General features: G+C 40.8%; 1 protein-coding gene across 2 annotated transcripts in view; it reads left to right on the forward strand.

Annotated features, from left to right (window-relative positions):
- The window catches only part of svild (supervillin d), a 48,169-nt gene extending 24,300 nt beyond the window's left edge, over window positions 1–23,869 (forward strand). Inside the window, exons 5-30 of one of the 2 annotated variants that reach the window (XM_010780519.1) lie at window positions 1,664–1,761; window positions 2,952–3,054; window positions 4,445–5,037; window positions 5,667–5,799; window positions 9,944–9,979; window positions 10,738–10,885; window positions 11,515–11,598; window positions 11,869–11,955; window positions 12,211–12,394; window positions 12,509–12,681; window positions 13,651–13,812; window positions 14,017–14,153; window positions 14,584–14,731; window positions 15,144–15,289; window positions 15,532–15,707; window positions 15,900–16,035; window positions 16,252–16,552; window positions 16,844–16,998; window positions 18,329–18,431; window positions 18,633–18,840; window positions 18,925–19,061; window positions 20,073–20,228; window positions 20,839–20,982; window positions 21,617–21,729; window positions 22,168–22,323; window positions 22,675–23,869. In XM_010780519.1, the coding sequence (XP_010778821.1) occupies window positions 1,664–1,761; window positions 2,952–3,054; window positions 4,445–5,037; window positions 5,667–5,799; window positions 9,944–9,979; window positions 10,738–10,885; window positions 11,515–11,598; window positions 11,869–11,955; window positions 12,211–12,394; window positions 12,509–12,681; window positions 13,651–13,812; window positions 14,017–14,153; window positions 14,584–14,731; window positions 15,144–15,289; window positions 15,532–15,707; window positions 15,900–16,035; window positions 16,252–16,552; window positions 16,844–16,998; window positions 18,329–18,431; window positions 18,633–18,840; window positions 18,925–19,061; window positions 20,073–20,228; window positions 20,839–20,982; window positions 21,617–21,729; window positions 22,168–22,323; window positions 22,675–22,761 (4,104 nt within the window). In that variant the 3' untranslated portion in view covers window positions 22,762–23,869. The remainder of the gene's footprint in view (window positions 1–1,663; window positions 1,762–2,951; window positions 3,055–4,444; window positions 5,038–5,666; window positions 5,800–9,943; window positions 9,980–10,737; window positions 10,886–11,514; window positions 11,599–11,868; window positions 11,956–12,210; window positions 12,395–12,508; window positions 12,682–13,650; window positions 13,813–14,016; window positions 14,154–14,583; window positions 14,732–15,143; window positions 15,290–15,531; window positions 15,708–15,899; window positions 16,036–16,251; window positions 16,553–16,843; window positions 16,999–18,328; window positions 18,432–18,632; window positions 18,841–18,924; window positions 19,062–20,072; window positions 20,229–20,838; window positions 20,983–21,616; window positions 21,730–22,167; window positions 22,324–22,674) is intronic. The other variant, XM_010780520.1, reaches the window with a different exon arrangement.
- The last annotated feature ends 3,105 nt before the right edge of the window (window positions 23,870–26,974 follow it).

Genomic DNA, 26,974 nt, shown 5'->3' on the forward strand with positions numbered 1-26,974 from the left:
CCCGGATCTTTTGCTCCAGTAATATCAAATTGAGCTGTTCCGTACAGACTGAGCTGTCCTGCACCTGCATACACACCACGCCAAAGTTATGACTTCACACACACAGTCAAAGGGGGTCTGAAAGCAACGGTGGGAAGAAGACGTCTAGAGATCCAGCCAGGAACAAAAGCTTTATGATGCCTCCTTTACAACGGGACATACATACATGCATGCTTAAAAATGAAGACACTGTCCATCTTTCCCAGGCTGCTTAGGTTTCATCATATTGGATGTAAATAGCCGTTGAAACTTGGCCTTTACAGACCAGGAGGAGTGCCAAGTTTGGCCAAGTGAACCCAGATGGCAGCGAAACCTGCTGGGAAAACAATCTCCCACCGAGAGGCCATCCCACAATCACACCACTTTTTGTTTTCACTTTTATTCTTCTCTCTCCATCCTTTGTCCTGACCTAGATCTCTTGTTATTCCAATGCGTGTCACATGAAAGTCATCAGCAGGGTTTTTCTTCGCTGTCTTCACTTTCATTCCTTATCAGTCATCGCTGCTCCAAATCCCCCCGCTGAGAGCGAGTGAGTCAGAGCGTCCAGCAGGAGTGAGGTTGCAGTGTGGATTGAGGCAATAAATGTGTACACGGAGACTTCTGGAGAAAGATACAGCTCATTTACATTTGTTTCCTGGTTCTATTTCCTGAGCATATTAAAGCCTGTTATTCAGAAGGCAATGCTTTCACGCTGGGTGAAAAAATAAGTTCCTGGGTTTGTTATTTTGTGAGAAAGCAGCATTTCATTTCTGTTTTTTTTTACTCCCAGCTGGAGACCCACTTGTCTGCAGGTCCAGCCCAGGGCCTCGGTAAAGTGTGAACTGATGCAGGTCTCACACAGCTGCACAGTTCAACTTCACACTATACACATGTTTTAAAAAGTCTGATATAAAACCAAAGCATGTGTCTACCGCGCTTTTTGCGTATTTTTATTTCACTGTGCTGAAATAAGTATACATCTGTAAAGTATCACACGAGGAGGCTGATTTCACACTCATTTTCCTTAAAGTCTGAGCTCAACTTAAGTTTGCATCAGAGCATAATTGATGACGTCACAACCATTTTGGAGCCAATCACAGTCTGATATGCAAATGACACAGGTGTGAGAACATGCTGGTGGACTTTTCGTTGTATTTTGAAAGTATATATATTCTGAAAAAAAAAAAAAAAATTCTAATATTTTTTAACATTTTATTCATTTTTATTCTAATTGAAAGACAATATTCGACATAAATGCATTATTATTTATTATTCACGGTGGTGTATTTTTTTTATTGGTCATATAATACGTCTGGAAGAGATCTTTTAACCTTTAATGATGGGATGAAAAGAGTAAAAACAAACCCTAATGTCTCCCCTAAGGCCACTTTACTTTAATGTGGAAAATACCGTACAGGCTGCGCTCATCTCTCGCACTGTACTCGTGGTGGTAGGTTACTACTGCACTCCTTGAGCAACTCCACTGGAGCTTTTAAAGGGTTAACTGCTCCACTCAAGTGTATGGGTGGAGCTTTTACTCATTCATTCACTCCCATTATAAAGATTTTTTGTACAGCTAGTGAAGGAAGTAAGCAAAGTATTACCTAACCTTTAGGCTTTTTGCCGCCCTTCTCTCTGCCTGTAGGACCAGGAGGGGATGGAGGATGGAAGCAGCCGCCAACACACCAACAACAAGAGAAAGAGTCCAATAATGAGCAGCGACGAGGAAGAGTCCTCCGCCAGGTAGGCAGGTTCAAAGTTGATTTTTAATCACAGCAACTCCTGAATCAATCTGTAACTGAAAGCTGTATATCCTCTGCCGGGATGGTGTTAGTTGTGTCTGACTAGTTGCATTCACACTTTTGAATAGAGTCTTCATAATTTAGAGTAATAAATGTTGTGGTCTGCGGTTCATTACATTAGGCCACAACACGAGCAGCTAGAACAGATTCACCGTGACACAAACACACTGAGGCCGAGCAGGCAGAGAGCAGCGGTAATTACAGACCCATTGAAAGGATCTCTTGTGATGTGAACAGCTGCACAGATAAACCAGATAAACCTGCAGGGCTTGCCACACTCTCTCTCGCATTAATACACAGGCCTCAGTGCTGCGTGGTAGCCATGGTGATGCAAACCAGGCTGAAGTTAAAAGCTGGAGCAGTGAAACTACCCAGCACGGTGACCACTGGAGTCTGGACTGAGCCGGAGAGTGTGTATTTATTGTGTCTATCTATAAAATCCCCCTCATGCTGGTTGTGTGTAGATACTTTTCAGAGTTCACTCCCGTTTGTTTTTGTTCGCATGAAGTTTGAACTGACCCATAAACTGCTTTCCGTTTCTACCAAAGTCAGAAGTGAGATCAGGATATTTGAAATTAATGTTTTCAGCAAAGCTTTATTTCACTGCATCAAATAAACCAAATCAAGCTGATGACAACAACTAATGTAGACTAAATAAAATATTGCTTCAAAGCAAAAGTGAATGTGTTCAAGCATCACTGCCTTCCAAAGCTCAAAAATACTCCTCAGAGGAGATCAATGATAAGCTGAGTTCACTTTCTTTATCATTACGCTGGCCCAGAGCCTACGTTGATTACTAAGTACCATATCAACGACTGGTTATTGATTTTTGGAAACGCCCTTAGGGTTAGTGAAAATAAGAACGTCTGCAGAAAAAACTACTTCAAAGCGCTTTACTCATTGATTTAGTAACGTTCAGTTGAGGTTGTTTATGAACTACTGTGTTGTAAGTACATTAAGAATACACAAATAATTGATTATACCCCTAACTGTTTGTGGTTTGAATTCACCTTGCAGCTCTTTCCATTATGTAATGCCTGAATGACTTTTACCTCAAATGTATGAAATATGTTTTTTGTCCTCTTTCTGTCTGTTTCCACCATCTTCGCCTGTTTTCCGCTCATATTTCAGCCTTTCCAAAACTGATGGGAGCAAGGTAATGGATGAAAAAGAGGCCCCAGATGACCCGTCATGGAAGGAGCAGCATGAAAACGCTTCCACTGAGGAAGAAAAGGTCTCATTTCTTTTTTCAGTTTATGCATTACAACATGGTTTCCATAACTCAATAGTCTGAAATATAAGAGTCATCTCTCTGGATTGTAATGTGGGGGGAAAAAAAATCATATTTTGTGGCTCTGCATGCGGGCCAATTCCAAAATGCTTACTCACCTGCACTCTGGCTCTCCGAACCTTTGTGTCGGCTTTGGTTTACTTTTCTGTTTAGCAGACTGTAATTCATGTCACTGATGCAATGCAAGCAATCTCACACACACACACACACACACACACACACACACACACACACACACACACACACACACACACACACACACACACACACACACACACACACACACACACACACACACACACACACACACACACACACACACACACACTCTCTTAAACGTGTTCTACGCTCTGGTGTTTTTCATTGAAGAGGACCACCTGGTTAGCGTTGCACTTTCACACCCAGCTGGTCTCACGATTTGCTGCGTCCGTCAGCTCCTCCTGAATCAGCGCTCCCCCGTGAACTCTGACCTGTCAGTAGGACGTCTGCTGTTGCTCCAGCTGCTGTTTTAACGTCTGAGCAACAGCAGACAGTATCACACTCAAAAGGGTGTGTTTACATGTGTCATTTCATGCTCCTCCTGGCTATTCAATCCAAGTGTATTTATAAAGCGCAATTAAATAGAACAGTGGGCCGGTGCTGTTCAATGACTATAGAGCAAATGCCATAGAAACAAAACCGCAAAATCACTGTCTTCTGCATTTAAAGATTACTACTTTTATTATTTTCATGATCACATCCTTAAAGCAGTTCATATTTCATGTAAGCTCAGACCACACAAAGCTTTAGTCTCACAATAAAACGTACTTGACTCAACATGTGTTTTTCTTTTAACGCTATTCTCTCTTAGACAAACAAACAATCATGAGTGACGTCCCAAACAAGTCTTGCAGATTTGTTGACCAGGCCTTAACAATCCTACTCGACCCATTGTTCATTTCTTTTGATTTCGCCCATTAACTCCTGGATTTTCACTTAATCCCATTTTATAATCACCATTGTTTCAGCTTTCTGAAGCTCTTTTACTTATGTGCATTTGACTTTTCTTGATAACACCAGTAGTTCAATAAAAGCAGCAACATAGTTAGAAAAGGAGTATAACTTCATGCTTGGGGAAAAAAAGAAAGAAAAATGGTTTTCCACTGTTCATGTGGAAAATGCAAATGAGCGCTATTGGAAACTGTCCGGTCAAATAGCATTACACGCCACAATCACACACCATAGAATACACTTAAAGTAGTCTTAGAACTTTAATGGTTATTTCCAGATTTTCTCAATATTATTGCTGGTAGAAAATAAAAGCATTCTCTCTCTTTCTCCCTGTCTTCCTCAGCCTTCCAGTCTCCTCTCAGACGGATCTCTCCCCCTCAGCAGGAACCGAGACGCCTCCCCCCCCCCTTCTCCTCCCTCTCCTCCCTGCCAGCCGTCCTCTCTGCAGCGCCAGGACTCTGAGCCTCGGGGCATCAAGGGAATCCTGAAGAAATGCCGCTCCACCAGCGTGGAATCGGACCACAGCGAGGGCTCGGCGGCCGATTGCACACCGGCCCGACAGAACAGCGTCACGCTCAGCCACGCCGAGAGCGAGGAGGAGGAGGAGGAGGAGGAGGAGGAAGAGGAGGAGATGGATGATGATGATGAAGAAGAAGAAGAAGCGGAGGAGGAGGAGATCGAGGAGGAGGAGGAGATTGAGGAAGAGGTCAACGGGGAAAATGACAGAGAAGATGAGTCATTTACAGAGAATATCACAGACGGAGGGTGCTTCAGCAGCGGCAGACAGCAGGCGGGGGGGAGCAGTGGCAGTGGGGGGAGCTCTGAGGACATGAGAAGCCCGTCGCCCCTCGAGAGCCTGGAGGCTTCCACTGTGTCCGAGGATGCTGAGGAGCCCGAGAGCAGCCTTGATGGAAGCCAGAGCGGCTCACTACAGAGGTCAATGGATGCACACAACCACAGCATGCATTCATCTGATCAGGGATAAGGCCTAGATGCGCATATGTGTGTCTGTGCAAAGAAAAGGGGCTTCAAGTGTCCCCGAGATAATTTCATTTGAGGTATATGATCTCAAATGGTTGCCAGGAGTAGCATAACATGGGAATATCCTGGTAAAATAAAGGTAAAAATGGATCGAATGTAATTAAAGCACCCAGAAGACAGTAAGTTTGAATGTCACAGATTCTTATATATACAGTAGTTAAAATAAATATTAACTATAAACCTTTGACTAAATAATATACAAAAGAAAGGTCGGGGAGTAAAACTTAAAAAAACATACAACCTTCAACATCAGAATTTTTTTTTTTATATATATACAGAAGCTGCAGTGTAAAGAAAAAATAAATTGAACATGAGAAATTAAGTTTATGCAAATGTCATAGTAACAACTTTTTAATAACATATTTAACACAAGACATTGTGACTTTATTCTCTGCTCAGGAAGCCATTACTATATTTTAGTGCACTGCCATATTACATTACATCAAACCTTTAAGGCTTTCCAAAATGCATAGTGAATGTATTTTCATAGAGGAAAAACATACGTGTGTTTGCCTTTATTTCAGACTGACGGAGGACACTGGTGAAGGAGAGAAGAAGGACAGAGTGAAGAAGCCCAAAGCCTCCGACCGGATCGAGACCAAACTGTCTGACCGCTTCGGCCAGCTCCAAGATGCTGAAAACGCCTGGAAGAAAAAGGTAGGTTTTTACTTGAGCGAGCCTGTTTTTTTTGTGTCATTGGGTTTAGTATTTGGTCAGTGAGCAGGTTTGGGGAGGGTGTACAGGCAGGAACTAGTAACTACTGCCACATGTCCAGGCTTCCTCTCAGCTTTGTGTGCAGGGGAAAGAAGGATTTAGCTGTGGACGCATTTCTTCCTCTGCCGAATCAGCTTATTTTCCCTGAATTGCTGCCAAAAGGGTGTGAGGTTAAGAGGGCTTGGGGTTGCAGCAGAATTGGGAGTGGTGACGCCAAAGCCCAGAGATCCAGGGCTTAACTGGCCACCGAAAGAGATGGAGAGACAAGCCCCTTCCCCTTGTGAAAATAAAATCCAACACCATGACCAAACACCTGAAACCTTACAAGCTAAAGCCCGCTTCCCTTTGTTGCTTTTTATACTCTCCTGTCTTCTCCTGGTCTCAAGAGCTTCAAAATAATACCCTCCATGAGCGAGCTGTTCTGTTCTTTATAGACTTCCCCGTCTCAGAAAATATAAACATCCAGGTTACACAGGTCAGCGTGGAGGGTTTAATGTTTAACACATGCTAAGATAACGTGTTTTGGAAGCGGTGCATGCAGGTTTATACACGCTCTTCACCTATGCAAACAAGACCGAGTTTTCAAGAGGAAAAACAACCCGACGCTCTCTGATGATAACCATTTCACGGATGGAGAAAGAACTACAGCAGTGGAACAACTCTTCGAGCGCCACATGGAAATCCTTAAATTGGACACTGAAATGAAAGTGATGTCATGTTAATTTAAATGGACCATCTCCTGGCAGGCTGTCTGTCCAAATCAACGATCCTCCAGGGGCATTTCTGCTTTTTGGCTCATCCTTCATCCGTAGAAAAAAAAAAAGTAAATCCACTCTCCAGTCTGGAAAAGCTACTTAATAAGTATGTACAGCCAGCCAAAGACCTACTAATCCCCCAATCAATTAAACACTAACAACTGATGTCATTTTATATTTGTGTGGTCTGTCTTCATTATGATAAGTCAAAACAAAGACCATGAGAAGGAATGTCTCATCATCAACACAAAACACATGCATGGAAGGGGAAGTCCAAAAGTCTGCGGGTTTCATCCTTTGAGTCTGTCTGAGGTTAGTGCCTGTGAATGTGTCTAACTGACATCACATGTAGATAATACATGGTTTGGCTAAATAATTGGCATTGACGCCGTGTCGGCATTAGCTATGGGGCATTTCCTCGCATGTGACCGTTCTTGTTACAGTTCTGCTTCTCTCTTGAGGAAAGGCCATTGGTTTTTAAGATTCGGCATGTGATTTTTATCGTATACACTGCCAATCCGGAGCAGATGTTGTTGCTCTTTGGTTGATATGTGGGGGACCAGGGAATGCAACATGCATGGTACACAGCATGGTCCTCTTCAACCAGCTCCAGATGTTTCCTGTTAAGCCTGCTGAGCTGCTCTCTGCGCCGCAGCTGTGTTTTAAAGTGAGGCCTTGTTGTAAATTAAATGTAAAGGGGGGCATGTCTTGTCCTGAATAATGATTGTTATGATAAGCTACATTGACTGTTTGCAGCATGTCACTAGTTAATTACACATTTTACCAAGATGAAACAAATTAAAATAATTGCTGCTTTGTTCATCTCAATTCCGTTTTGCCAGTAAAGTAAACTAAGTGAACTTTACACATGGATATTAAATGAATATTTTAAGATCTACGATTTACTTTCAAGTCCCACAGGATGTCGAAGTGTGTTCCAGTGATGATTTAATAAAGAATAGTCTGATTTGATTCATTTAAGACTAATGATCGTTTGGAAATATAGTCCCTGGTGGGCTGATTCCCAGATGTATCGGAGATAATCCACTGAGGACGAGTGGATTTTGTAGAAAAAGGCTCTTTATTTAAAAGCACAAGCTAATACATTGAGTAAAACACATTGACCTGATTTAAACCAAACAATGAGGTTAGTTTTTTACCCTGCCTTGCGTTATATTTATTTAGTTTGCTCTCTTTGCATGCACTGTTATGAGCAATCTGTTCCCCTTTTCCTTTCTCTTCCATCCTCCCAAACTTTAAATGCTCTTAAATAATGTTCCATGCCTAAACCCACTCTCTCCAGCTGTAGCAGTTTAATGTCGCCCTGCTTTTCCTCCTCCAAGCCCCTCTGATAATTCCCCTTTCTTCTTCTCCTCCTGCTCTTTCTCCTCCTCCCTTCTTTCCAGTTTTCCTTTGTTCTCACCTGTGGACTCTACCCCTTTCTTTGTCTTTGCCACCCGCCTGTCAACCTTTCCTCTTCAGGTGAGTGTGTGTGCATACACATGTGCTATATTCACCTCTTTGCACGGACATGTTTTGCTCTTATTGCTCTACCTGTGCTCTGGACAACCTCTCACACACGCTGAGAAATACCAGCGGGAAATCAGAGCTGTCGACACACTTGCTTTTTGGGTACTTGAATGTGGTCTGCTGGCCCTCAGTTGGTCCATATCTGTTTCAGTGGTTTATGTTGAGGTGCTGGCTGCACTGCACAGCAAGGCAGGGCTGAGAAAAATGGTTTCCTGTGGGGGCTTTGAGGCCCTGGGCCTTTCCTCTCCTCCCCTTCCCTCCAGGGTCCTGTCAGGCCAATGTATTTCCCCTCTCTGATCCACTCCAGAGATGGGCTGCTGGCTGCACTGAGAACGCTTTAAGACTGCGTGAGGTAACGGGCATCGTCGTTCATGTGCCCTAGTGCTGTACTAAAAGACTGAATGTGCACTAAATTAAGAGTGGCATTTCTGAGCAGTAATAGTTTAAAGGTACAAAAAACTGGATTTTCCTATAAAAGTGTGCAGGAAAGGCTCTATATGTCATATTGCTTCATTTGATAAAGCCAGCTTGAGTTCACTTTGATGTTCGGCCCCAGTGTGTCGTCTGTGTGTGCATGCCAGTGTGATTAAATGCATTTCTTTGAACTTTTGTCTGGTGCCACGCTAATATTTGACCAGGCCATGCAACATGTTTGACATTAAAGTACAAAGTGTGTGTGTGCACTGCTGTGTGAGAGCAACAGAAAAAGAGAAAGGGGGAGGGGGAGGTTGTTATGTGTTTTGATTGTGTGGAAGATGTGTGAGGGAAACTTGTGTTTTTCCATTGTTACCACATGCCTTCTTAAATATTGTAGCCTGTGTCACATTAAGTCAGGACAAATGGCACATTGCATTACTCAGACTTGTTATTCAATATTTTAGCTAAATGGCAGTTTAATTTCCACCTCCTTCCTTGCCAGGATGTCAACAATGATTTGGTTAAGCATGGATGAAGAGTCTTTCTGAGGGACTTGTCAACAGATAACATGTATTGTTAGACACAGGATGACAGTGTGAGGAGTAAACGTTTGAACCTCCTGTCACAGTCGTTTTTTTGGGAAAGACTCTGTATATGAATTATAAACATCATGCAAAAGTGGCTGATGCTTGTGTATATATATATTTTAGTTAAATATAATAGATGGTAGCGGTCTACATTGAATAAATCATTAACTCAAATTAGCCTTTGGATATAACAAACTCTAATGTGTTTATAATGTATGCAATCAATCTTTGGGCGAGAGTAATCTTTGAACTTTCAGTTTTTAGCCATTTACTTTTTAGCTCCTAATACAACTAGAAGTTCTGGTCAGCTGTTGCCAAAAATCCTGAAGTGTGTAAGTAAACAATCCTACAAAATGAAGCTATAGTCTATTTATTTTATTTTCATGCAGAAGTTATTATGATAATGATTTGTACACATTTATCTTGTAGCCAACGAATACAGGTCCGGAGGTTAACTTAGAGAAACACATTTTAAAGTTGGTTAGACTGCTGATCACGAGTAGACATTTTTCGTGCCGCCTATAATTTTCCATCAACAACATTGTAATGACATCAGTGTGGCAGCAGTTCACCACTTTAACGTCTTTTTAAACTCTGAAGCTGCTGACATCTGTGACTGTTTTAAAGTTGACTCCTCAGAGCTTACCGTGCTCATGATGCTGTGAAACACAGAATGACAGTCAGCAGTTCACACGGATCATCTTTCACCCTCAAAAGAAATTCCTCTATGACTGTAACAAGATGTTGAGTTGTGGTAATCCTGATCATTTGTTTGTCATTTACTTTCTTCTCCTGCAGAAAAAACGTCCCAGCTGTGAAGCCAGACAGGCAAAAGTACTTCAAATACACAATCACCGACCACTTTGTATAATCACTTTGCCTAATGCTGATTATCTGCTTGGAATTTATTTTCTGTGCGTTTGTCCTTCCTTTTTTTTCCTGTTTGTATTATCTGTTGAAATGATGTGAACTCATGCTACATCCCATGCAGTGGATTGCTCATTATTAGAGAAGGAGTATGGGGTGGCAGCCAGTAAAAAGCTGAAGCAGGGCCATAAAACGCTTCAGATATTTCAGAGTGGAATATCATTAATTACTATAAAACAGCTCAGGGCTCCAGTGGGATCAGAAGTGCAGTAAAAACGCTGCTAACTCAGTTTTAATGATGGAGTTCAGGTGCAAAGATGGCAGCAGGAGTAAATCAAATAAGGAAAGCTCTAATGCATAGCAGCAATTTGAAGGCTTCTGGACACTTTTTGGTGTTTTATTTTCTGGACTCCACATTCTTCATGTTTTCTTTGCATAAAATCAAGTATGGAATAACACAGTAAGACCTTTTGGGGGTAGTTGTTTTTGGCAGAAGCCACACTCCCACAGAAATAAGGTTGGGATCTGTCATCATTCGCCCTTAAATTCACTTCTGGTGGCTTCACTCTCTTACGCCGCCTATCCTCATGCAAGCCGGCTTGCTCATTCATGATGATTCCACTGTGTCTTCATAACTGTCTGTCCATGGGTGAAATGGATGGACAGTAATGATCTCAAGTCTTCATGCTGAATCTAAAGTTGTATTTGAATAAATGTTCCAACAGAAATCCAGTGTGGATTTGGGGCCCAAGGTGTCGCTGGCAGACAGGATGAAGGTGCTGAGAGACAAGGAGGAGCAGTGGAAGAGCCGAGGCAAAGGAGCAGCCAACGACTCGGTTCAGTTCACTGTGGCTGGACGCATGGCCAAGAGAGGTGAGCGCAGTGTGTGTTTACTCAGTGTGGTGAGATGAGAGCGTGCTTATTGTTCTACTGCGGGAGGCCGGGCCAATCCTGCAAACTCTCTGTGACCTCTGCATTCTTTCAGGTGTCTTTACAGTTGGCTTAACAATATTGTTTTTTTTATGTTACACACATACAAAAAGACAATTGAAAGTTGACATAACCTCCTCAGAAAACGTCAGCTAATTAAACAATGTGATTTTTTTAGAAGAAGAATGGCAAACAGCCCCCTAAAAAAAGCACATACTGTATACCAATTTTGCAGCAAGTCGGAGCTATAATATAATAGGATATATTTCTAATTAGATGTGTTGGACCCAATAACATGAAAATGATGAGTCAATTTATTTTCTATTATATGGCAAAATGTCTTTTTAAATAAAAATATCTATGAGTTAATCTAATGGGAGCATTTGACGCTTGTCTTTCTCATATATTCACCAAATATATATCTTTGAAAATGTTAGAATATTACTGTGCATTTTTTATTATGTTCTGGCTATTTTAGACAAAACAATAAATCAAGAAAATATTTGACACTTCATTAATAATGTAAATATGCTGTTATTGCAGCCCTAATTCCCCCTTTGGTCTTCCTCCAGGTCTTGTGACAGACACCGGAAAGGATGAGTCGCCTCTTATTGCCCTCAAGAAGTGCAACGCCACGCCTGTCAAGCCGCTTGAAGGTCAGTCAGTCAGTGTGTGATCATTTAGTTAATCAGGGAAGTCATTAACCCGATGCGTCTGTTAGGGCAGCAGATGGTCTGAATATTTAACATATAATTATAGTCATGGTCATTTGTGTCATAAGGTGCAGATGACATGGAACAAATGTAAATGTTGGTAGTAGTTCTAACAGAATTTGATGCCTTTTATACAAATATGTGAATGCCAAAGATTGATGTTGGATTGTAATACTGAGTATATTCAGCCTTTGTTGCTTTTTTGCTGAACAGAAATCTCCAGTAGAACAGATGTCAAGGTGGAAGGAGACAAAAGGCTCGACAAGCTGGAGTCTTTCCTCGACAAGCTACACAGTAAAGGTACGTTCCCCCTGTTTCTTCCATATGAGATGATGGTTTATCACACATTGTGTTATTGGGGATCTATTGTACACGTAGGTAAACAACTTTGTTATTCCATATTTGTTTAATTTCAATCTCAACTCTACTTTACTGATACAGGATATCCAACACATTTTGTGCATAATGTGTTCCTTAAAATCATTAGCAAGAGAACATATCTGTATAACACTTCCTTTTCTATTCTCTTTCTTTCCTTCCATGGTGGGCGGTCAGGTGTGAGCAAAAACAAGATATCCACAGTCGAGGTGACGGCAGAGACGGAGAAAGAAGTGATGACTCTGGATGATGACGAGACATTCGGCAACTTTTACAAAACTGTCTCACCGACATCGCTCCATGATTCAAGTATGGTTTTAACAGAGGAGGACTTCAGCCAGATCCATACCAATACACCAAAGTTAGTGTACAATAATAATATTTTTGACCATTTAAATGACTTATGAGTCCCTTTTTTTTCTTCTCAGGTAAGTGGCTTACATCAAAACTGACCGCTGTGTTTGTATGTTTTCAGGCTCACGTCAGCCGTAACGGAACACAAGAGAGCGGTCCGCCCCCCCAGGAGGAACCAGGGCTCCAGGAACCCTCTGCGGGCCCTCGCTGCTCGCAACGACATCCGACAGGTCTACACCGAGCAGAGGCTCAACGTCGCCTCCCTGGAGACCAAGAGGATCCAAGTGGAGAGGAGTAAGACTACTAAACTGACTAAAGTGATATTCTCAGCTTAGCTAGGATAAAGTCTCCTATATGGCAAGAGCTTTCAAGAACAAATGTTTAATCTACAACAAAACAGTTTGGTATTATGCCTCTCTAAAGATATGTTGTGTTGTTCATGATAAACTGACACGGTCACAGTGGCCTTTAGGGGTTTCTGTGGGTCGCAGTGTGCTCTACTGGTGTATGAAACGTATCCTTATAAGAGATTACAATTGCAATACCGTTATGGAATCTCATAATAGCCCAACAAATATAAAACAAATTAAATTTCCCATAAAACATTGACATTTACTTTTGTTTATAATTGGTTGTTTTTTGTTGTTTTATACTTATTATTTTCCATACAAAGGGCAATATTAACCTTTATGACCCCAAAAGTAACGTTGCAGTGGCTACATATTTGTCGGACATTAATTAAGACACATTTTTAATACAGAACATGAATGAATAACTTCATCTCCTGTCCAGCAGTCTACACATAAAATGTGCACTTCCGTAAACACAGCTGTTTAATTAGTTTATTATCCGTAAACGCATTTCATGAAAGCTAAAGTTGAAATTACAGGCCAATAAGCCTCACTCTATGACTGAAGCTGTTCTGAAAGTGCAAGCAGTTGTACATACTTATCTAATGCATATATTCAATTCCTTTTTTTGAGTAGTTTTCACGGACTACTCTGACCTCAGTGACGTTTTCACAGAGATAGAGAAGGAAGTAAGATCTGCAGACGTGTGTAGCCCGCTAAGTATAGCTCACACAAAGCAGACATTTGAAAATGTCTCTTACGATCTATGATATAAATCTGATCTTGGTCTTTATTTGTTATAATGAGAGAGATGGCAGAGTAGATCAGGGAATACTTACTGTATGTTCAAGTGTGTCAACTCAACTGTGTTCATTTCTAATGTCCCTGATCCTTTTCTTCTCTCTTTTTAAAGTGGCAAAGCACTCCAAATCAAATCTCGCTGATGTGGCCTTGGCGGGTCTCGCCAGCAAAGAGAACTTTCGCAAGATCAACCTGCGAAGCGTGAAGTCCACCGATGTTGTGACCAACAACAGCACGCTGCCTTTCAACAAGCTCATGCTCATTCGCATCAAAGGTCAGAAACTCAAGAAGGTGAACTGTGTTTTCTGTAAGCATGTGTTGAATGGAGGTGTCAGGTATGGGGATCTTTAGTATCAAGGGCTTCTTGTGTTATCTCTTAATGATGTTCAGTTAATAAACCACAACAAAAGGATGCTCAATACCATTTCAGATTGAAACTGCTGAAGTCAAAGTATTAAATGCTTTATCATGTCTGCAGGTCGGAGGCACATCCAGGTGCGTCTGGTGGAGCCCACATCCCACTCTCTGAACAGCGGAGACTGCTTCCTCCTCATCACGCCAAAACAATGTTACATGTGGAGTGGAGAGTTTGCCAACGTCATAGAGAAAGCCAAGGTAGAGAGGAAAGAAGAACCTGCTTTGGATTTAAACATTTTGATAATTGTTGACTGTACAGAATAGTTTTGAAGCTTCATTTTCACATTGACGTCAAATTATAAATCAATCTATTCATTCTTTTTAAACTCAACACTTCTTCCTAGTTACACATAAAGAATAGGCTACAATAATTATATTCATTGGTAGATTTCTGGATTGTTCCCAACTCATGTGAACTTTTTAAAGGTTGTGATTATTCTGTAGTCAAATGTAAAATTAGAAAATTCACAGATTTTGTTTTCAATTTGTTGGAATCAAGCAACAAAAAAAGAAAACCTAAATTCACTCCAAACAAATCCATTAAAATAAAGTTGATTTTAAAGTAAAAAGGATGAATACCTCAAATACAGGCGTGACATGTACTGTACCATATGTTTTCTGTGACCAGGCGTCGGACATGGCAGCGTACGTACAGGCGAAGAGGGACATGGGGTGTAAAGCCTCCCAGGTGACGGTGCTGGAGGAGGGCATCAACACGGACACTAGATGGGCCAAAGAGTTCTGGACCCTGCTGGGAGGACAGACCCCGTACAGAGGTTCATACACATATTCAAGAAACAGAATCAAATATATCTATACTATAATTACCCAAAAGTACAACAAAAATAATACTTTATATTCATTATTCATCTTATTTTTACATATATTTCTTTACTACTGGGGTGTATTTCACTTTTCGTTTCCCCTTCAAAATTTCCACAGAGAATATTGGGGACTATCAGAATCTTTGTTTTGCTATTGTTTGTAAAAATTCGTCATTCTCTAGGGTTCATACTTACTCTTCACAGTTGTAACACATTACCTTTTACCGTTTTGATTCAGAGAAAAGGGCTATCAAAAACATCATAGGATATTTAAAAGGTAAAGTAAAACATTAGATCGTTTTTTTCCCTTAAGAACACACATGCTTACCCTGCTTTTTGTTCTGTGTGTGTGTGTGTGTTATAGGAGCGGGGGAGCCAGAGGAGGACGAGCTGTATGAGACTGGAGTGTTGGACTCTAACGGGGTGTACCGACTCCTGGGAGACAAACTGGTTCCTCACGAAGAAGCCTGGGCCTCCATCCCGAGTGTCTCCCTGCTCGACTCCAAAGAGGTGACACTGCTACTAAATAGAGGAATAATGACCATATATGTAACCGTCGAACTATTTTGATCGATTTTAAGCCTGAAAAAGAGTTGGACTGGCATAGAAAGTATGAAAAGTGACGTTATTATGTCTTTAAAAAGAGTCCATAATAGTCCGGACAGACATTTCACTACACAGTGTTTGTTTTGCATGTTATAACAACTGCAATCAATCTTCCCCCTCCCCCCGCTGCCAACGCCCTACAACAGGTCTTAGTGTTTGATTTTGGCAGTGAAGTGTACGTGTGGCACGGGAAAGATGTGCCCTTGGGTGACAGGAAAGTTGCTGTGAAACTGGGCAAACAGCTTTACGGCGGCAGCTACGACTACAGCAGCTGCAGAGTTAACCCTTTAGACGCCTCCTGCTTGAATACAGATGTGCCTCAGTGAGTATCACGTGTTAATACTACCACTTTTTAATGCTGTGTTACACATTTGTAAAATAACAACGTTGCACTTTTTGCATGCAGAAGGTTAGTTAGACTACTGGTTGTGTTATTGTAGCCCCTAGTGGTTTCATTTTGCTGGTACAGTTGTACACAGGATTTATTTATTTTTCTTGTATATTTGATTTCCAGGCAGGGGGAGGGTCGCCCCAGCTGGGCTCTGTTTGGCCGGCTGTCGGAGCACAATGAGACGTCGCTGTTCAGAGAGAAGTTCCTGGACTGGGCCGAGAGGAAGAAGGAGGAAGCTGCTCAAGCAGAGGAAATCAAGGTAGACGAGATTAGACTCAGGATGTGTTCATTTTTGGAATTAGCAATGACTCAGTGTTTGTGTTTTACATGAATCAGTAACGGCTTTCATACACTTTTTGGATTATTATTATTAAAGGAATTTAGAATAAACCCTGCTTCTAATGCCATTTATTCATGAACATCCTGACCAAAGTAACACATTTAAACTTACTGAAACTTTGTGTGGTCTTCTCAGAGCCCAGTCCACTCCATTGACCGCCCCACTCTTGACCTGGAGCTGCAGCCATGTGACGCCAAGGCCCTGCTGGACAATGAGCCGGCCTCGGTGAAGTCCCTCCTGGAGGGGGTGAACGTGCAGCGGGGCCGCGGCCTGGTGAGAGCGGACGACGGGAGGCAGGCGGAGTTGGCTACAATAGCTGTAGATTCTTGGCACATCAAAGAGCACGGCGAGGAGGAGCTGCCTGAAGAGAGCCTGGGCCAACTGCACGAAGGCGACACCTACATCATCCGCTGGAAATACTCCATCACCACTCTCGGTGAGTCATGTGTTTTGGCACAGAGGTAGCCTGAAGAATAAACAGTGGAGGTTTAAATATCATGACAAAGTGGTAAGACCTTGGAGAAGATTAATGGCATTAGTATCTGCCCGACTTCACTCGTTAGTTTTAATGGATTGCAACTGGGGAAAAACACATCTGTGAGGCAAATGTAAGTGTGGTTAACAATGTTTGACAGATGAAGAGGGTATAGTGTTACATTTTAGGGTTACAGCTGTCCAGAAGTGAAAGCAGAAGTCCTTCATTTATCCACTTGTCCGGTTTTCACAGTGGGTAAGCGACAGAAGCCCGGGGAGCTGAGTGCCGGCACTCCTGGGAGAGAGAGGACAGCTTGTTTTTTCTGGCAAGGCAGTAAGTCCAGCGTCAGTGAGAAGGGAACCTCGGCTCTGATGACGGTGGAGCTGGGCAGCCACAGAGGATCACAAGTGGGTATCAGTTCATCACAGCCACACACATCCAATCAAATCTATTCTCTTTTTCATGTTAAGTTTCCGATTAGGACTCTAAGTTTTTCTAGTACTGTCATGATTAAAACTTCTACTGGACGATACATTGTTTAAGAAATAGTTGTGATAAACAACCTTTATTGCATTTAAGACCGTTTTATGCCACATATAAAATGATTTAAAGGTCCCATGTCATGGCCATTTCTACCGATCATAATTCCATTGAGGTCTACTTGAATAGATTTACATTGTTCAATGTTCCAAAATCACATTGGTTTCTCATACAGCATCTCTGTGTATAGTATGTGTATTCGTATGTATCACTCTCTGGTCCTACACGGCTTGTTGGAGCTCCTGCCCCCCCCTCCCTATGAGCCAACCGTGCTCTGATTGGTCAGCTCGCCCACTCTGTTCTGATGAGTCCACCACCATTACAGCGGAACATCAGTGATTATGTGTTACAATGGCGTTAGCCACAGTTTCGCCACTGCGAGGCTCCACTAGCACCACCCCCACCCCCCCCCAGAACGTCAGAGTTTCGCCGCTGAGAGAGTGCTGAGAGTGTGTGTGTGTGTGAGAGGAGCTCTACGGATTGGTCCATTGGGTCGTCGTTACGTCACTTGGTTCCCGAAAGAAAAAAATGGAAAAAGAAAAATCTCCAATGAGGTGTTCTGGGGAAGCATAGACAGGTATTTTCTGTGTTAGAGTTACTCGCTACAGGGTGTACTTTGAGGGTTTGTGACTCTGCAGACCGTTTACATGCAGAAAAACCTTCATAACACACAAGGGGACGGGTAATAACCGGAAAAGCATGACATGGGCCGTTTAAAAAAAAAAGTAGAATGAAAATGAAAGTACAGCTTTTCAAAAACAATAAACTTCAAATTCTTAATAATTAGGGAAATACTTTTACAAAATATCCAAATAAATAAAACATAATGAAATAAAACCCAATAATCAAAACGATGAGTTGAGTCTTGTGCCCAAGTCTTATTATGGGAGCTATACCAAGCTGTTTATGCTGTTGGTAACATTCTTCCTTCAACACACACACACACACACACACACACACACACACACACACACACACACACACACACACACATAACATTTAAACACATTTAAACACATTTAAACACATTGAACAATATTGAGGTCAGTAAAAATGATCAGGGTTATGTTCATGTATCGTCAATAAGATTATCATCAGGCCTTTTATTAACAGAATATGAACACATGAATGTTGGATATAATCTGTATATATAAAAGTGTGTTTTTTCATCTGTTTTTTGTCTTATTTGCTCACCAGGTGTTGGTGAGTGCAGGGAAAGAGCCTCCGTGCTTCCTCCAGCTCTTCAAGGGAGGTTTGATCATCCACAAGGGCAGTAGAGAAAACAGTGCCAACAACACAGGTACACAAATATACATTATTTTTATTTATTTTTAGTGTTGCCCTATATTCCAGCCAATGTACTTATAGGCTTTGGATCACTGCATACAATACTGTATCAAACTCAGTGTTGCCAAATGGTGGCTTGGGACGAACACGTTTTGTCAAATAAACACAGTGAATAATGTGGCATTATGCTTTTATCTGTGGTGCGTCTCTGCAGGCGTCTGGAGGTTGTTCTGTGTCCGTGGAGAGGCGGAGGTGGAGGCGTCGCTGGTGGAGGTGGATTGCCAGCGTGCCAGTCTGCGCTCTCGTGCCAGCCTGGTGCTTCTGAACGCTCAGACAGCCGTTCTCTTCTTGTGGCACGGCTGCAAAGCACATGCTGGAGCCAGGCAGGTGGCCAAAAGAGCTGCAGACAAACTCACCCAGAGGTAAGGAGCGAGCAGATGGACATTAATATATTTAGTGGACGAGCATATGTGGACTGACATTGTTTCTGTGTTGGTGTCTTCAAGGTGTCCCTCAGAGTTAGGTCTGAGCAGCAGCAGCAGCAGTGTGGAGGTGGAGGAGGTGGAGGAAGGGTCTGAACCCACAGAGTTTGTGAAGGCTCTGGGCCCGCTGGACAAGAAGGCCTACGACTGCATGCTGCAAGGTGCGACCTCACATTGCATACTATGCCTTGTGCCTTACTTTGTTAAAAGCAGCTCTCATATCTTTAGAGGCGTGTGGTGCAGTGGATTGTGCGTTGGTGTTCGGATCACAGGTTCAAACCCCACTTCAGTCAGCATATCGTTGTGTCCCTGGGTTAGACACTTCACCCCAAATTGCTCCTGTGGGGATTGCCCACAGTATTGAGTATGTAAGTCGCTTCTGATAAAAGCGTCTAACAAGTAACATGTAATGTAATGTTTAGAGGCTGAACATGTCAAAAGAATATCAATTACAACGAATATTTATATTGTTTTCCAGTGCCAAAATAATTTCTGATAATAAATACTAATAATCGTTTTCAGAATTGTAGTTCTTTTATATAGCAATTTTTAACAAACAATTATTGAATGTATACTTAAAGTTTAGACTTGTTTTCACAGTCTGGGATATGTCAAAGATTAGCAACAACATTGATGTTGATGCATGTCATCTAAAACATAATGCAGCACCAATCCCCCCCTAGAGGAAATCAGGAAAATAACATTTATTTTCCACTAAGATCACACATGAGACAACGGCACAATCTGGTTGAAAAATGTTAGCCAGGGCCCTAGATTAAATATCTGATATCCTTTTTATATATTTTTTTAATTAAATGCTCTAATTGCCATGGGATCAAAAATATTGTATTGAATCATTAATGGATTTTAATAGGGAAATTGTTGTCCCTAAGGGCCTGAGTTTCTGTATTTTGGCTGCATTATTTAATGTTGACTTATTGAGGCTGATGTTAAAGATATAAATTCAGGAGAAAAAAACATACTTACAAATTGTATGAAATATGCATCAATGCTGCCCAAATGATTGAACATTTAAGTAGGCCAAAAGTATCCCAAGTGGGGGAAAAACCATGTAGTAACTTACCATCAGAAATAAGAGCACAGCTTGTGTTCAGCGTGTGAGCTGATGTGATGAGATGTGTGTGTGTGTGTGTGTGTGTATGTTCCTCCAGATCCAGGGAAGTACAACTACACACCGCGTCTGTTCCGCCTCAGCGCCAGCTCCGGGGTGTTCGAAGGGGAGGAGCGTCTGTATCCAGCCAGGGTGTCGGAGGGAGTCATGGCGATGCCCTTCCTGCAGGAGAACCTCTACTCTGCACATCAGCCAGGTACCAAACACCCGTAACAATGTTATAATCCAGTGAATTAGGTGTTGATAATTTGTCCTATATGGTATCCTAAAAAAAGGTGAAATAGCCAGTTGCAGTCCGTTAAATTCTAACAGTTTAATGGTCTGTACAATCTGTAAAATGTCTCTGTCCTTGCCTGAAAAAGAGGAAAACATAACTAAATGTATCAACCAGCAACTGTATATATTTACTAATGAATACTTATCTTTGTTAGCTTAGTTATCAGTGGCTTGACTGAGTCATTTAGCTAAATTAATTGTTATTTGTGTTTTTGAGATTGATCATGAAAAATACAGCGTGTATTCTGTTCTTGTTAGTCACCTTTTAATGTGAATCAGAAATTCTGTTAAAAGAGATTCTTGGCAGGTTTCTTTTCACATAAGGAAGGACAAAACTAAAATCACAAAGCAACTCAGTTACTCAGTGTTCCCTGTTTGAACCTTGAACACGACACAATAAGACGCTGGTTTTGAAAAAGCCTTTCACAGATGGATGAGTTTACTGTTACTGTCAGCCTAACAATACCTGGACTGTAGTGCCTCCTCCTGCTGCTGGGTGTTCATGTCCTTGCTCTGCCTCACCTCTCCAGCCCTGTTCCTGCTGGATAACCGAATGGAGGTGTACCTGTGGCAGGGCTGGCAGCCTGACGACACTCAGTGCACCGGCTCTGCCAAGATGCGCTGGAACAGTGAGAGGAAGTGTGCCATGGAGACTGTGCTGCAGTACTGCAAAGGTCAGAGGTCACATACATCCACTGTGGCTAAAATGTCTGGGGTCTGTTTGAAATCACATACTAACATACTACCAACAGTTATAGGTATGAACATGATTTGTATTGGATAAATGCTTGGATGTAAAGTAGATCTACGAACTTCGAAGTACGCAATAGTAGGTTAATGGACATACTGACCTGCCCCCATATTGCATTGTGGGTCTTCAGACTATCCAATGGAGGACTGCCAGGGAAAATGATTACCTGTTTGATAAGATAAATACTATAGTAATGACAGTGAGACGTTAGGGTTTATTTAAGAGTAATAAGCTAGACGGGAGCTAGACATATAATGCACAATAGAAAATAGATTAATAACTAATACTAATTGCCTTCAAATCCTGGAAAATATTCAATTAAGTGCTATAAAACAGTCTGCTCTTGATGGCATAACTAATCGTTAATATGTATGCATTATGTTAGCATGAGATTTCGAACATTGCCTGGATCTACAGTAATTGATCAGGACATGTTTAGCAGCCAAACACTTCCCTAAGCACTCTCAAAAAATAATGCTATTGTCCCAATACAGTATATGAATTATGAAATGTAAAGCATGTTTTACTCATCTTCTACACTGTGGTATGATTTACAGAGAAGAACCCTCGACGCCCCCCTCAGGCTTATCTGGTCCTAGCAGGCTGTGAACCTCTCACCTTCACCAACATCTTCCCATACTGGGAGAAGGACACCACGATCACTTCAAAGGTGGGTTACTTTTGATACACATTACATTTTGGTTTCTGATGTTTTACTTTACCAGTCTGTGCTTGAGCTTCATGTAGTTGACGAAAGAATCCAAATCATCTCACTCAACCAGATCTGTTTTGTCAAAGTGCCAGCCCCAAACTATTTCTGAATGGGGTTTTTATCTGCCAAATGACTTGCCTGTTCTCTTTTGCTGCCTTTGTTAAGCCCTTTTTATATAAAGTGTTTTATTATAAAATCACATCATTTTTAAATAAAAAGTTGAAGAAATTAAATGTAATGTAACGTTGATTCTTTCTTGCTGCAATTATAAATTTGGAGACATTTTCATATTTTTTAAACCAGTTTTTTAGGATGTAAACCCTAGCTAACACACAAAGAGGAATGGCTCTATTTATTTGCATTTATTTACCTGTTTTTAATGATATGTGTTTGCAGACTGAGGGCTCCAAGAACAAGGTGATGTTGGTAAAGGAGGCGCTGTCTCGCCTCAGTAAGCAGCAGTACTCCATCGAGGAGCTGACCGGGAAGCAGCTCCCAGAAGGAGTCGACCCTCTGCGCCTGGAGGACTACCTGTCCGACCAGGACTTCAAGGTAGGGCACTTAGCTGATCTCAAATAGGATTTTAAATAGCTTACAGTTGATGTATTGTTAGTTCAGATTATTTATAAGCAGAATACATAGATATTCTTCGTATGAGAGTTTTGCAACAGGAAAGAAGAGCCAATCAAATAGCTTAAATGTTGAAAATAATGATTACCGGTAGTCAGTCTCGTGTCATATTTCTATAATGCAGCAAATTACAGATTTGAAATGCCAAAAATATGTTGAGGATACAGAAAGATGCATACAGTAAAAAGCACTTGGCCCACCTAGACAAACATATGATTTATTATTATATAAGGCCTTGTGTAACCTTTGTCCTCTCACTCTGATGTTTTGCAGACACTTCTTGAAATGAGTCGAGTTGAGTTCAACGCTCTGCCAAACTGGAAGCAAAAGAATCTGAAGAAAAGCAAGGGCCTATTTTAAAACACTCGCTGCCTGTTTTTTCATTCTCTCAGAAGCTTTTCCATCTTTTTTTTATTCCAAGAAAAAAATGATGTCCTCATTTTGTAAAGGATATAGAAAAGCAAATGTACAATTTAGTTCAAATGTTGATCTATTTTTAATACCAATGCCATGTTTTCTTGTGTCACTAAAATATTTTAGCCGATCATTATGTGCAATTGTTAATCTTTTTGATGGCAAGATGTTTTCCTTGTATGGTAAAAATAGTTACCCTTGCATTATAAATATGTAATATACTATAAAGGAGTGTGTTTTATATTTTACACTAGAAGGTGTGGATTTTCATGTAAGAATGTGTTTGCCTATTGTTATAAAACTGAGGGAGTTATTCATTGATTTTCCTATTTCACAGAGAAAGGCAGCTCTGTGTAATGGGATCAAATTGTTCATCAAAATGTCCTCACTTAGAGGATGACAAACAAAAGAAAGCAAAACAAATCGAAGTTCAGAGAACAATCCCTATGATTTGTGAACATTTGAAAGAACCGTGGTGATTGAAAACCAAGATTGTATTCAATACGCCTGACTTGTATAATTGAAACAGAAATATATATTCAGTTTTCTGTTTTTGTACGTATGTAGATGAGTAAACTCCAAATCTCATTGAGAATTTAAACAAAAGAAATGAACTGAAATTGATCACATTGATGCGACAGACCATAAGCATTACTAAAACTCAACCAACGTTTGGTACTGAATACTTCCTGGATCTCATGAATGACTGCCTGTGTGCCAGTGGTGGCAGCCCTTTGATCAACTGCTTGTTAGGGACCAAATTGAATCTGTTTGTCTTGTTATACATGTTTCTGTTTTTCTATGTGTGTCTGAATGTGTAAATGTGCAACTTTAAAAGTATTATGTGTGTGGATATGTAAGAGAGAGTACCATGCAGTATAAACTGCCTTTATAGCTGTAGCTGACACCACAAATGAATACTGCAAATGTGATGTCATATATTATATTATGTGTAAACCATACTGCCAATACTGTAGTGTCTGAATTAGAACATTTCTGCATGATGTTCACAAAAAAATATTTTTCTCAGAAAACTTGTTATTTTTTTGTGACATGTAAGATCTGCATTACATGTGGAGAAAGCTTCCAAGCCACTTTTTTTATTTCATGGCACATAACAATAAACATTGGTGGTAGGGAAATTAGATATTAATGATCAAGGTTCCCTTTTTAAATAAAGTATTTTTAAAAAGGGTTTTGTTAGGATTGTCTTTCTAGCACAAACAAATACAATCTGTTGGTCTTTTCAGTTAAGACATGTCGTAGTAGGTGACGCACAGGTGTAAATAATTAAATTAATAATAGCTTAGAGGGCAGATTCCTTGTTAACGGTTATTAGTAACACCTGTGTTTTTCCTACTATGCGAGTCAAAAATACTTGTTGTAAAAAATAATTATTAGAAACATTATAATGGACACCTAGTTTTAGTAGATTTGTGTGCAGTTTTAGATGGAAAGGCCTGTGTTTCAGTGGAACAGTAAAGCATCACAGTACAGAGCCACTATTTTTCTAAACATTCTTTAGTGACATACAGTAGGCTACTAACACAAAAATACAGTAGGCTATGTGTCAGACTAAGTCAGCATATTCAAAATGAGAAAATTGCTGTTTTTTTATTTCATTAGATGCTTGAAGAGCAGAAGTTAAAGCAGATCATGTTAAACAAATCATTAAAGACCTGGCACACAAATACACTAGGACTACGGACTTTCAAACTGAAATAGGTACAAGATAAGAACACAGGTCTCACTCATAAAATAAACCTTACAATATTACATTGTGGAATCTGCTGAGAAATATAATGTTCAATCTTCTAAATAATTGGTAAAGACGGCTCCGCTCAAATATGATTTTGATCATTTAGGTTTTTGCTATTCCACTGTCCAACACTCCAGTAATTGGCCATAATGCACCTGAAGCTGCACTCTGCCAATAGCCTATATACCCCAGAAAAAAACACCTTTAACCTGCCATACATTTGGGGCACTTGGGGCCAGCTGAAACGAAGCTAAAACAAAACAACTTGATAACAGTTTATTTGGTCAATTAAGTGAAAGAAAGGTTGGAAAAAATTCACTTTTACACACCCAGCAGGTGTGGATCCGAGCAACAATAGCATTCGTTTGGAGTCGTGTTTGCTTCTGCTTCACTAAATGTAAGTCAAAACTGTCTGTAATGTGCTTTTAGTTTCCACCAGCTCCTGACGGAAATAGGCGAACGTTAGCGGCTGGCTAACAGCTAGCTAGTAGCCAGTCGTTAACTGTTAGCCGCTAATGTTAGCATATGGGTAGTTAGCATAGCATACAACTGGGTACAACATCATAACACATTTATAAATCATTAATGCTCTGGGCTGGAGAAACACTTCTTAAAACATTCTGAAACATTTAATAGAGCTAAAGATGGCGTGATATTGCCTGTGTTTTGTTACAAATAATGACCCCATATCACCCACGAATAGCCGCTTTAACAGTTTATCTAAGTAAATGCTCATTCATCTGAAGACAGCACTGGGGCCTGGGCTATGAATGAAAAGTAGTAACTGGGTTAGTATTCATGTCTTGCCTTAAAATATTCAATCAGTGTTACTTTTAATTAAAGAATGACTTCCCCTCTAGGTTTCTGAAACCCTCAACAAATTACCTCCAAAAAGTTAGTTTTAAGAGACATGACCTTGGTCCTCTCAATATCTAACTATTAATTGTGCTGCTTTGTTGAGAGGGAGGAAGCGGGTTGTATTAATTAAATGTTTGATTAACCTCCAGAAGCCCATTAAAAGTAATGCTTTCCTGTAAGCTTATTAAGTTAAAATTAATATATTGACAGCCCGTTTATATTTAACCACAAGAGGGCGTTGTCTGTCCAGGCTTTACACTCTACTGCTCTCAATTTAAATCCATGCAGTCTTGGGCCCTACATAAACAATAATTGATGAGTAGAACATCAATATCAGAGTCTAAAAGATAAAAACTAAACTATCTCCTTGAAATAATCATTTTGTGTTGCTGGAGGTCTTTGAAAATCTCTCCAATACTGTGTCAAAAGCAGGATGATCATCTGTTATGCTCTGCCTGACTCATTGCTTTTTTCGAGCACATCTGTGAATCACTCACCCAGGGCCAGTGGCTTACTGTAAACACACAGTGAGTACCACACCACGGAGAAACTCATATTTAAGCAAACTAGCTCTACATCAATCCCTTATGGATCCTAGTTCCGACGAACATGCAGCATCAGAGTTAATTCCACAACAGATGGCAGGAGGCAGCCGCCGCTTCCTCAGGTTTGTTTATTTATCATCTATTCAGTCCGGCGAGCATTAATCACCTGCGTCGCTCTGCCTTCTGGCTCAGGTGCCACAGCAGCCCACAATGCAGCTGACATGCAAACAATATAGCTGCTAATACAAGGCAGATGATTTTGAGGACGCTGTATATGAGATGATGGAGCTGAAAGGGCAGCTCTGCAAGGGAAAATAGTCAAGAGCTTTGATCAGGATACACATTTTGACTGAGTGTGAGCCTGAAGAACTGGTAAACTCAGTTTGAACTCATGCTTGAACAATATTTTAGTAAACTCAAGACTTTCCCATTCCTCTCTTTCTACAGAACTCAAGCTTACAGCATACGCTTGAATAAGTGAAAGGCTGCATATTCCAAATAAAAAGCTCATGCGTTCAGGTTCACTGAAACAGCTTTCAGTGTTGTTTTCTTTTAATTATTTTTTCAAAGTTATACCTAGAGTAAACCTTGAAAACATGAAACAAAAAAAGTTTGTTCGCCAGAGTTGACCGTAGGCAGTTCTATTCTGTACTTTTTGGAGCATATTATTATTACATCATCAATTTGTTGATAAAACTTTCATTGCCAACATCTTCCCTTGTGAATAGGAGCTGTGTTTTGTGTGCCGACTTCAAAACTTAAAAAGATAGAAGGCAGTTTAATTAGATTTCTTTTGTGTGTGTTCTTACTTTTCATGCTGAAAGACGTGATGGGGTCATAATTGCGGAGCTGAAAACATCAACAAAACAACAGGATAAGAAAAGAAACACACATCCAAATAACATGTTTTAAGAAAATGGACTACCTCGGAGAGAGAAAGCCAGCCAATTCCCCTGTTTTCAAGGAACCTTCTTTCACTGTATTTCATTAGCTGACG

This window comes from Notothenia coriiceps, unplaced genomic scaffold (genome assembly GCF_000735185.1).
Source record: "Notothenia coriiceps isolate Sejong01 unplaced genomic scaffold, NC01 NC01_scaffold00022018, whole genome shotgun sequence".
In the NCBI taxonomy this organism is placed as follows: domain Eukaryota; kingdom Metazoa; phylum Chordata; class Actinopteri; order Perciformes; family Nototheniidae; genus Notothenia; species Notothenia coriiceps.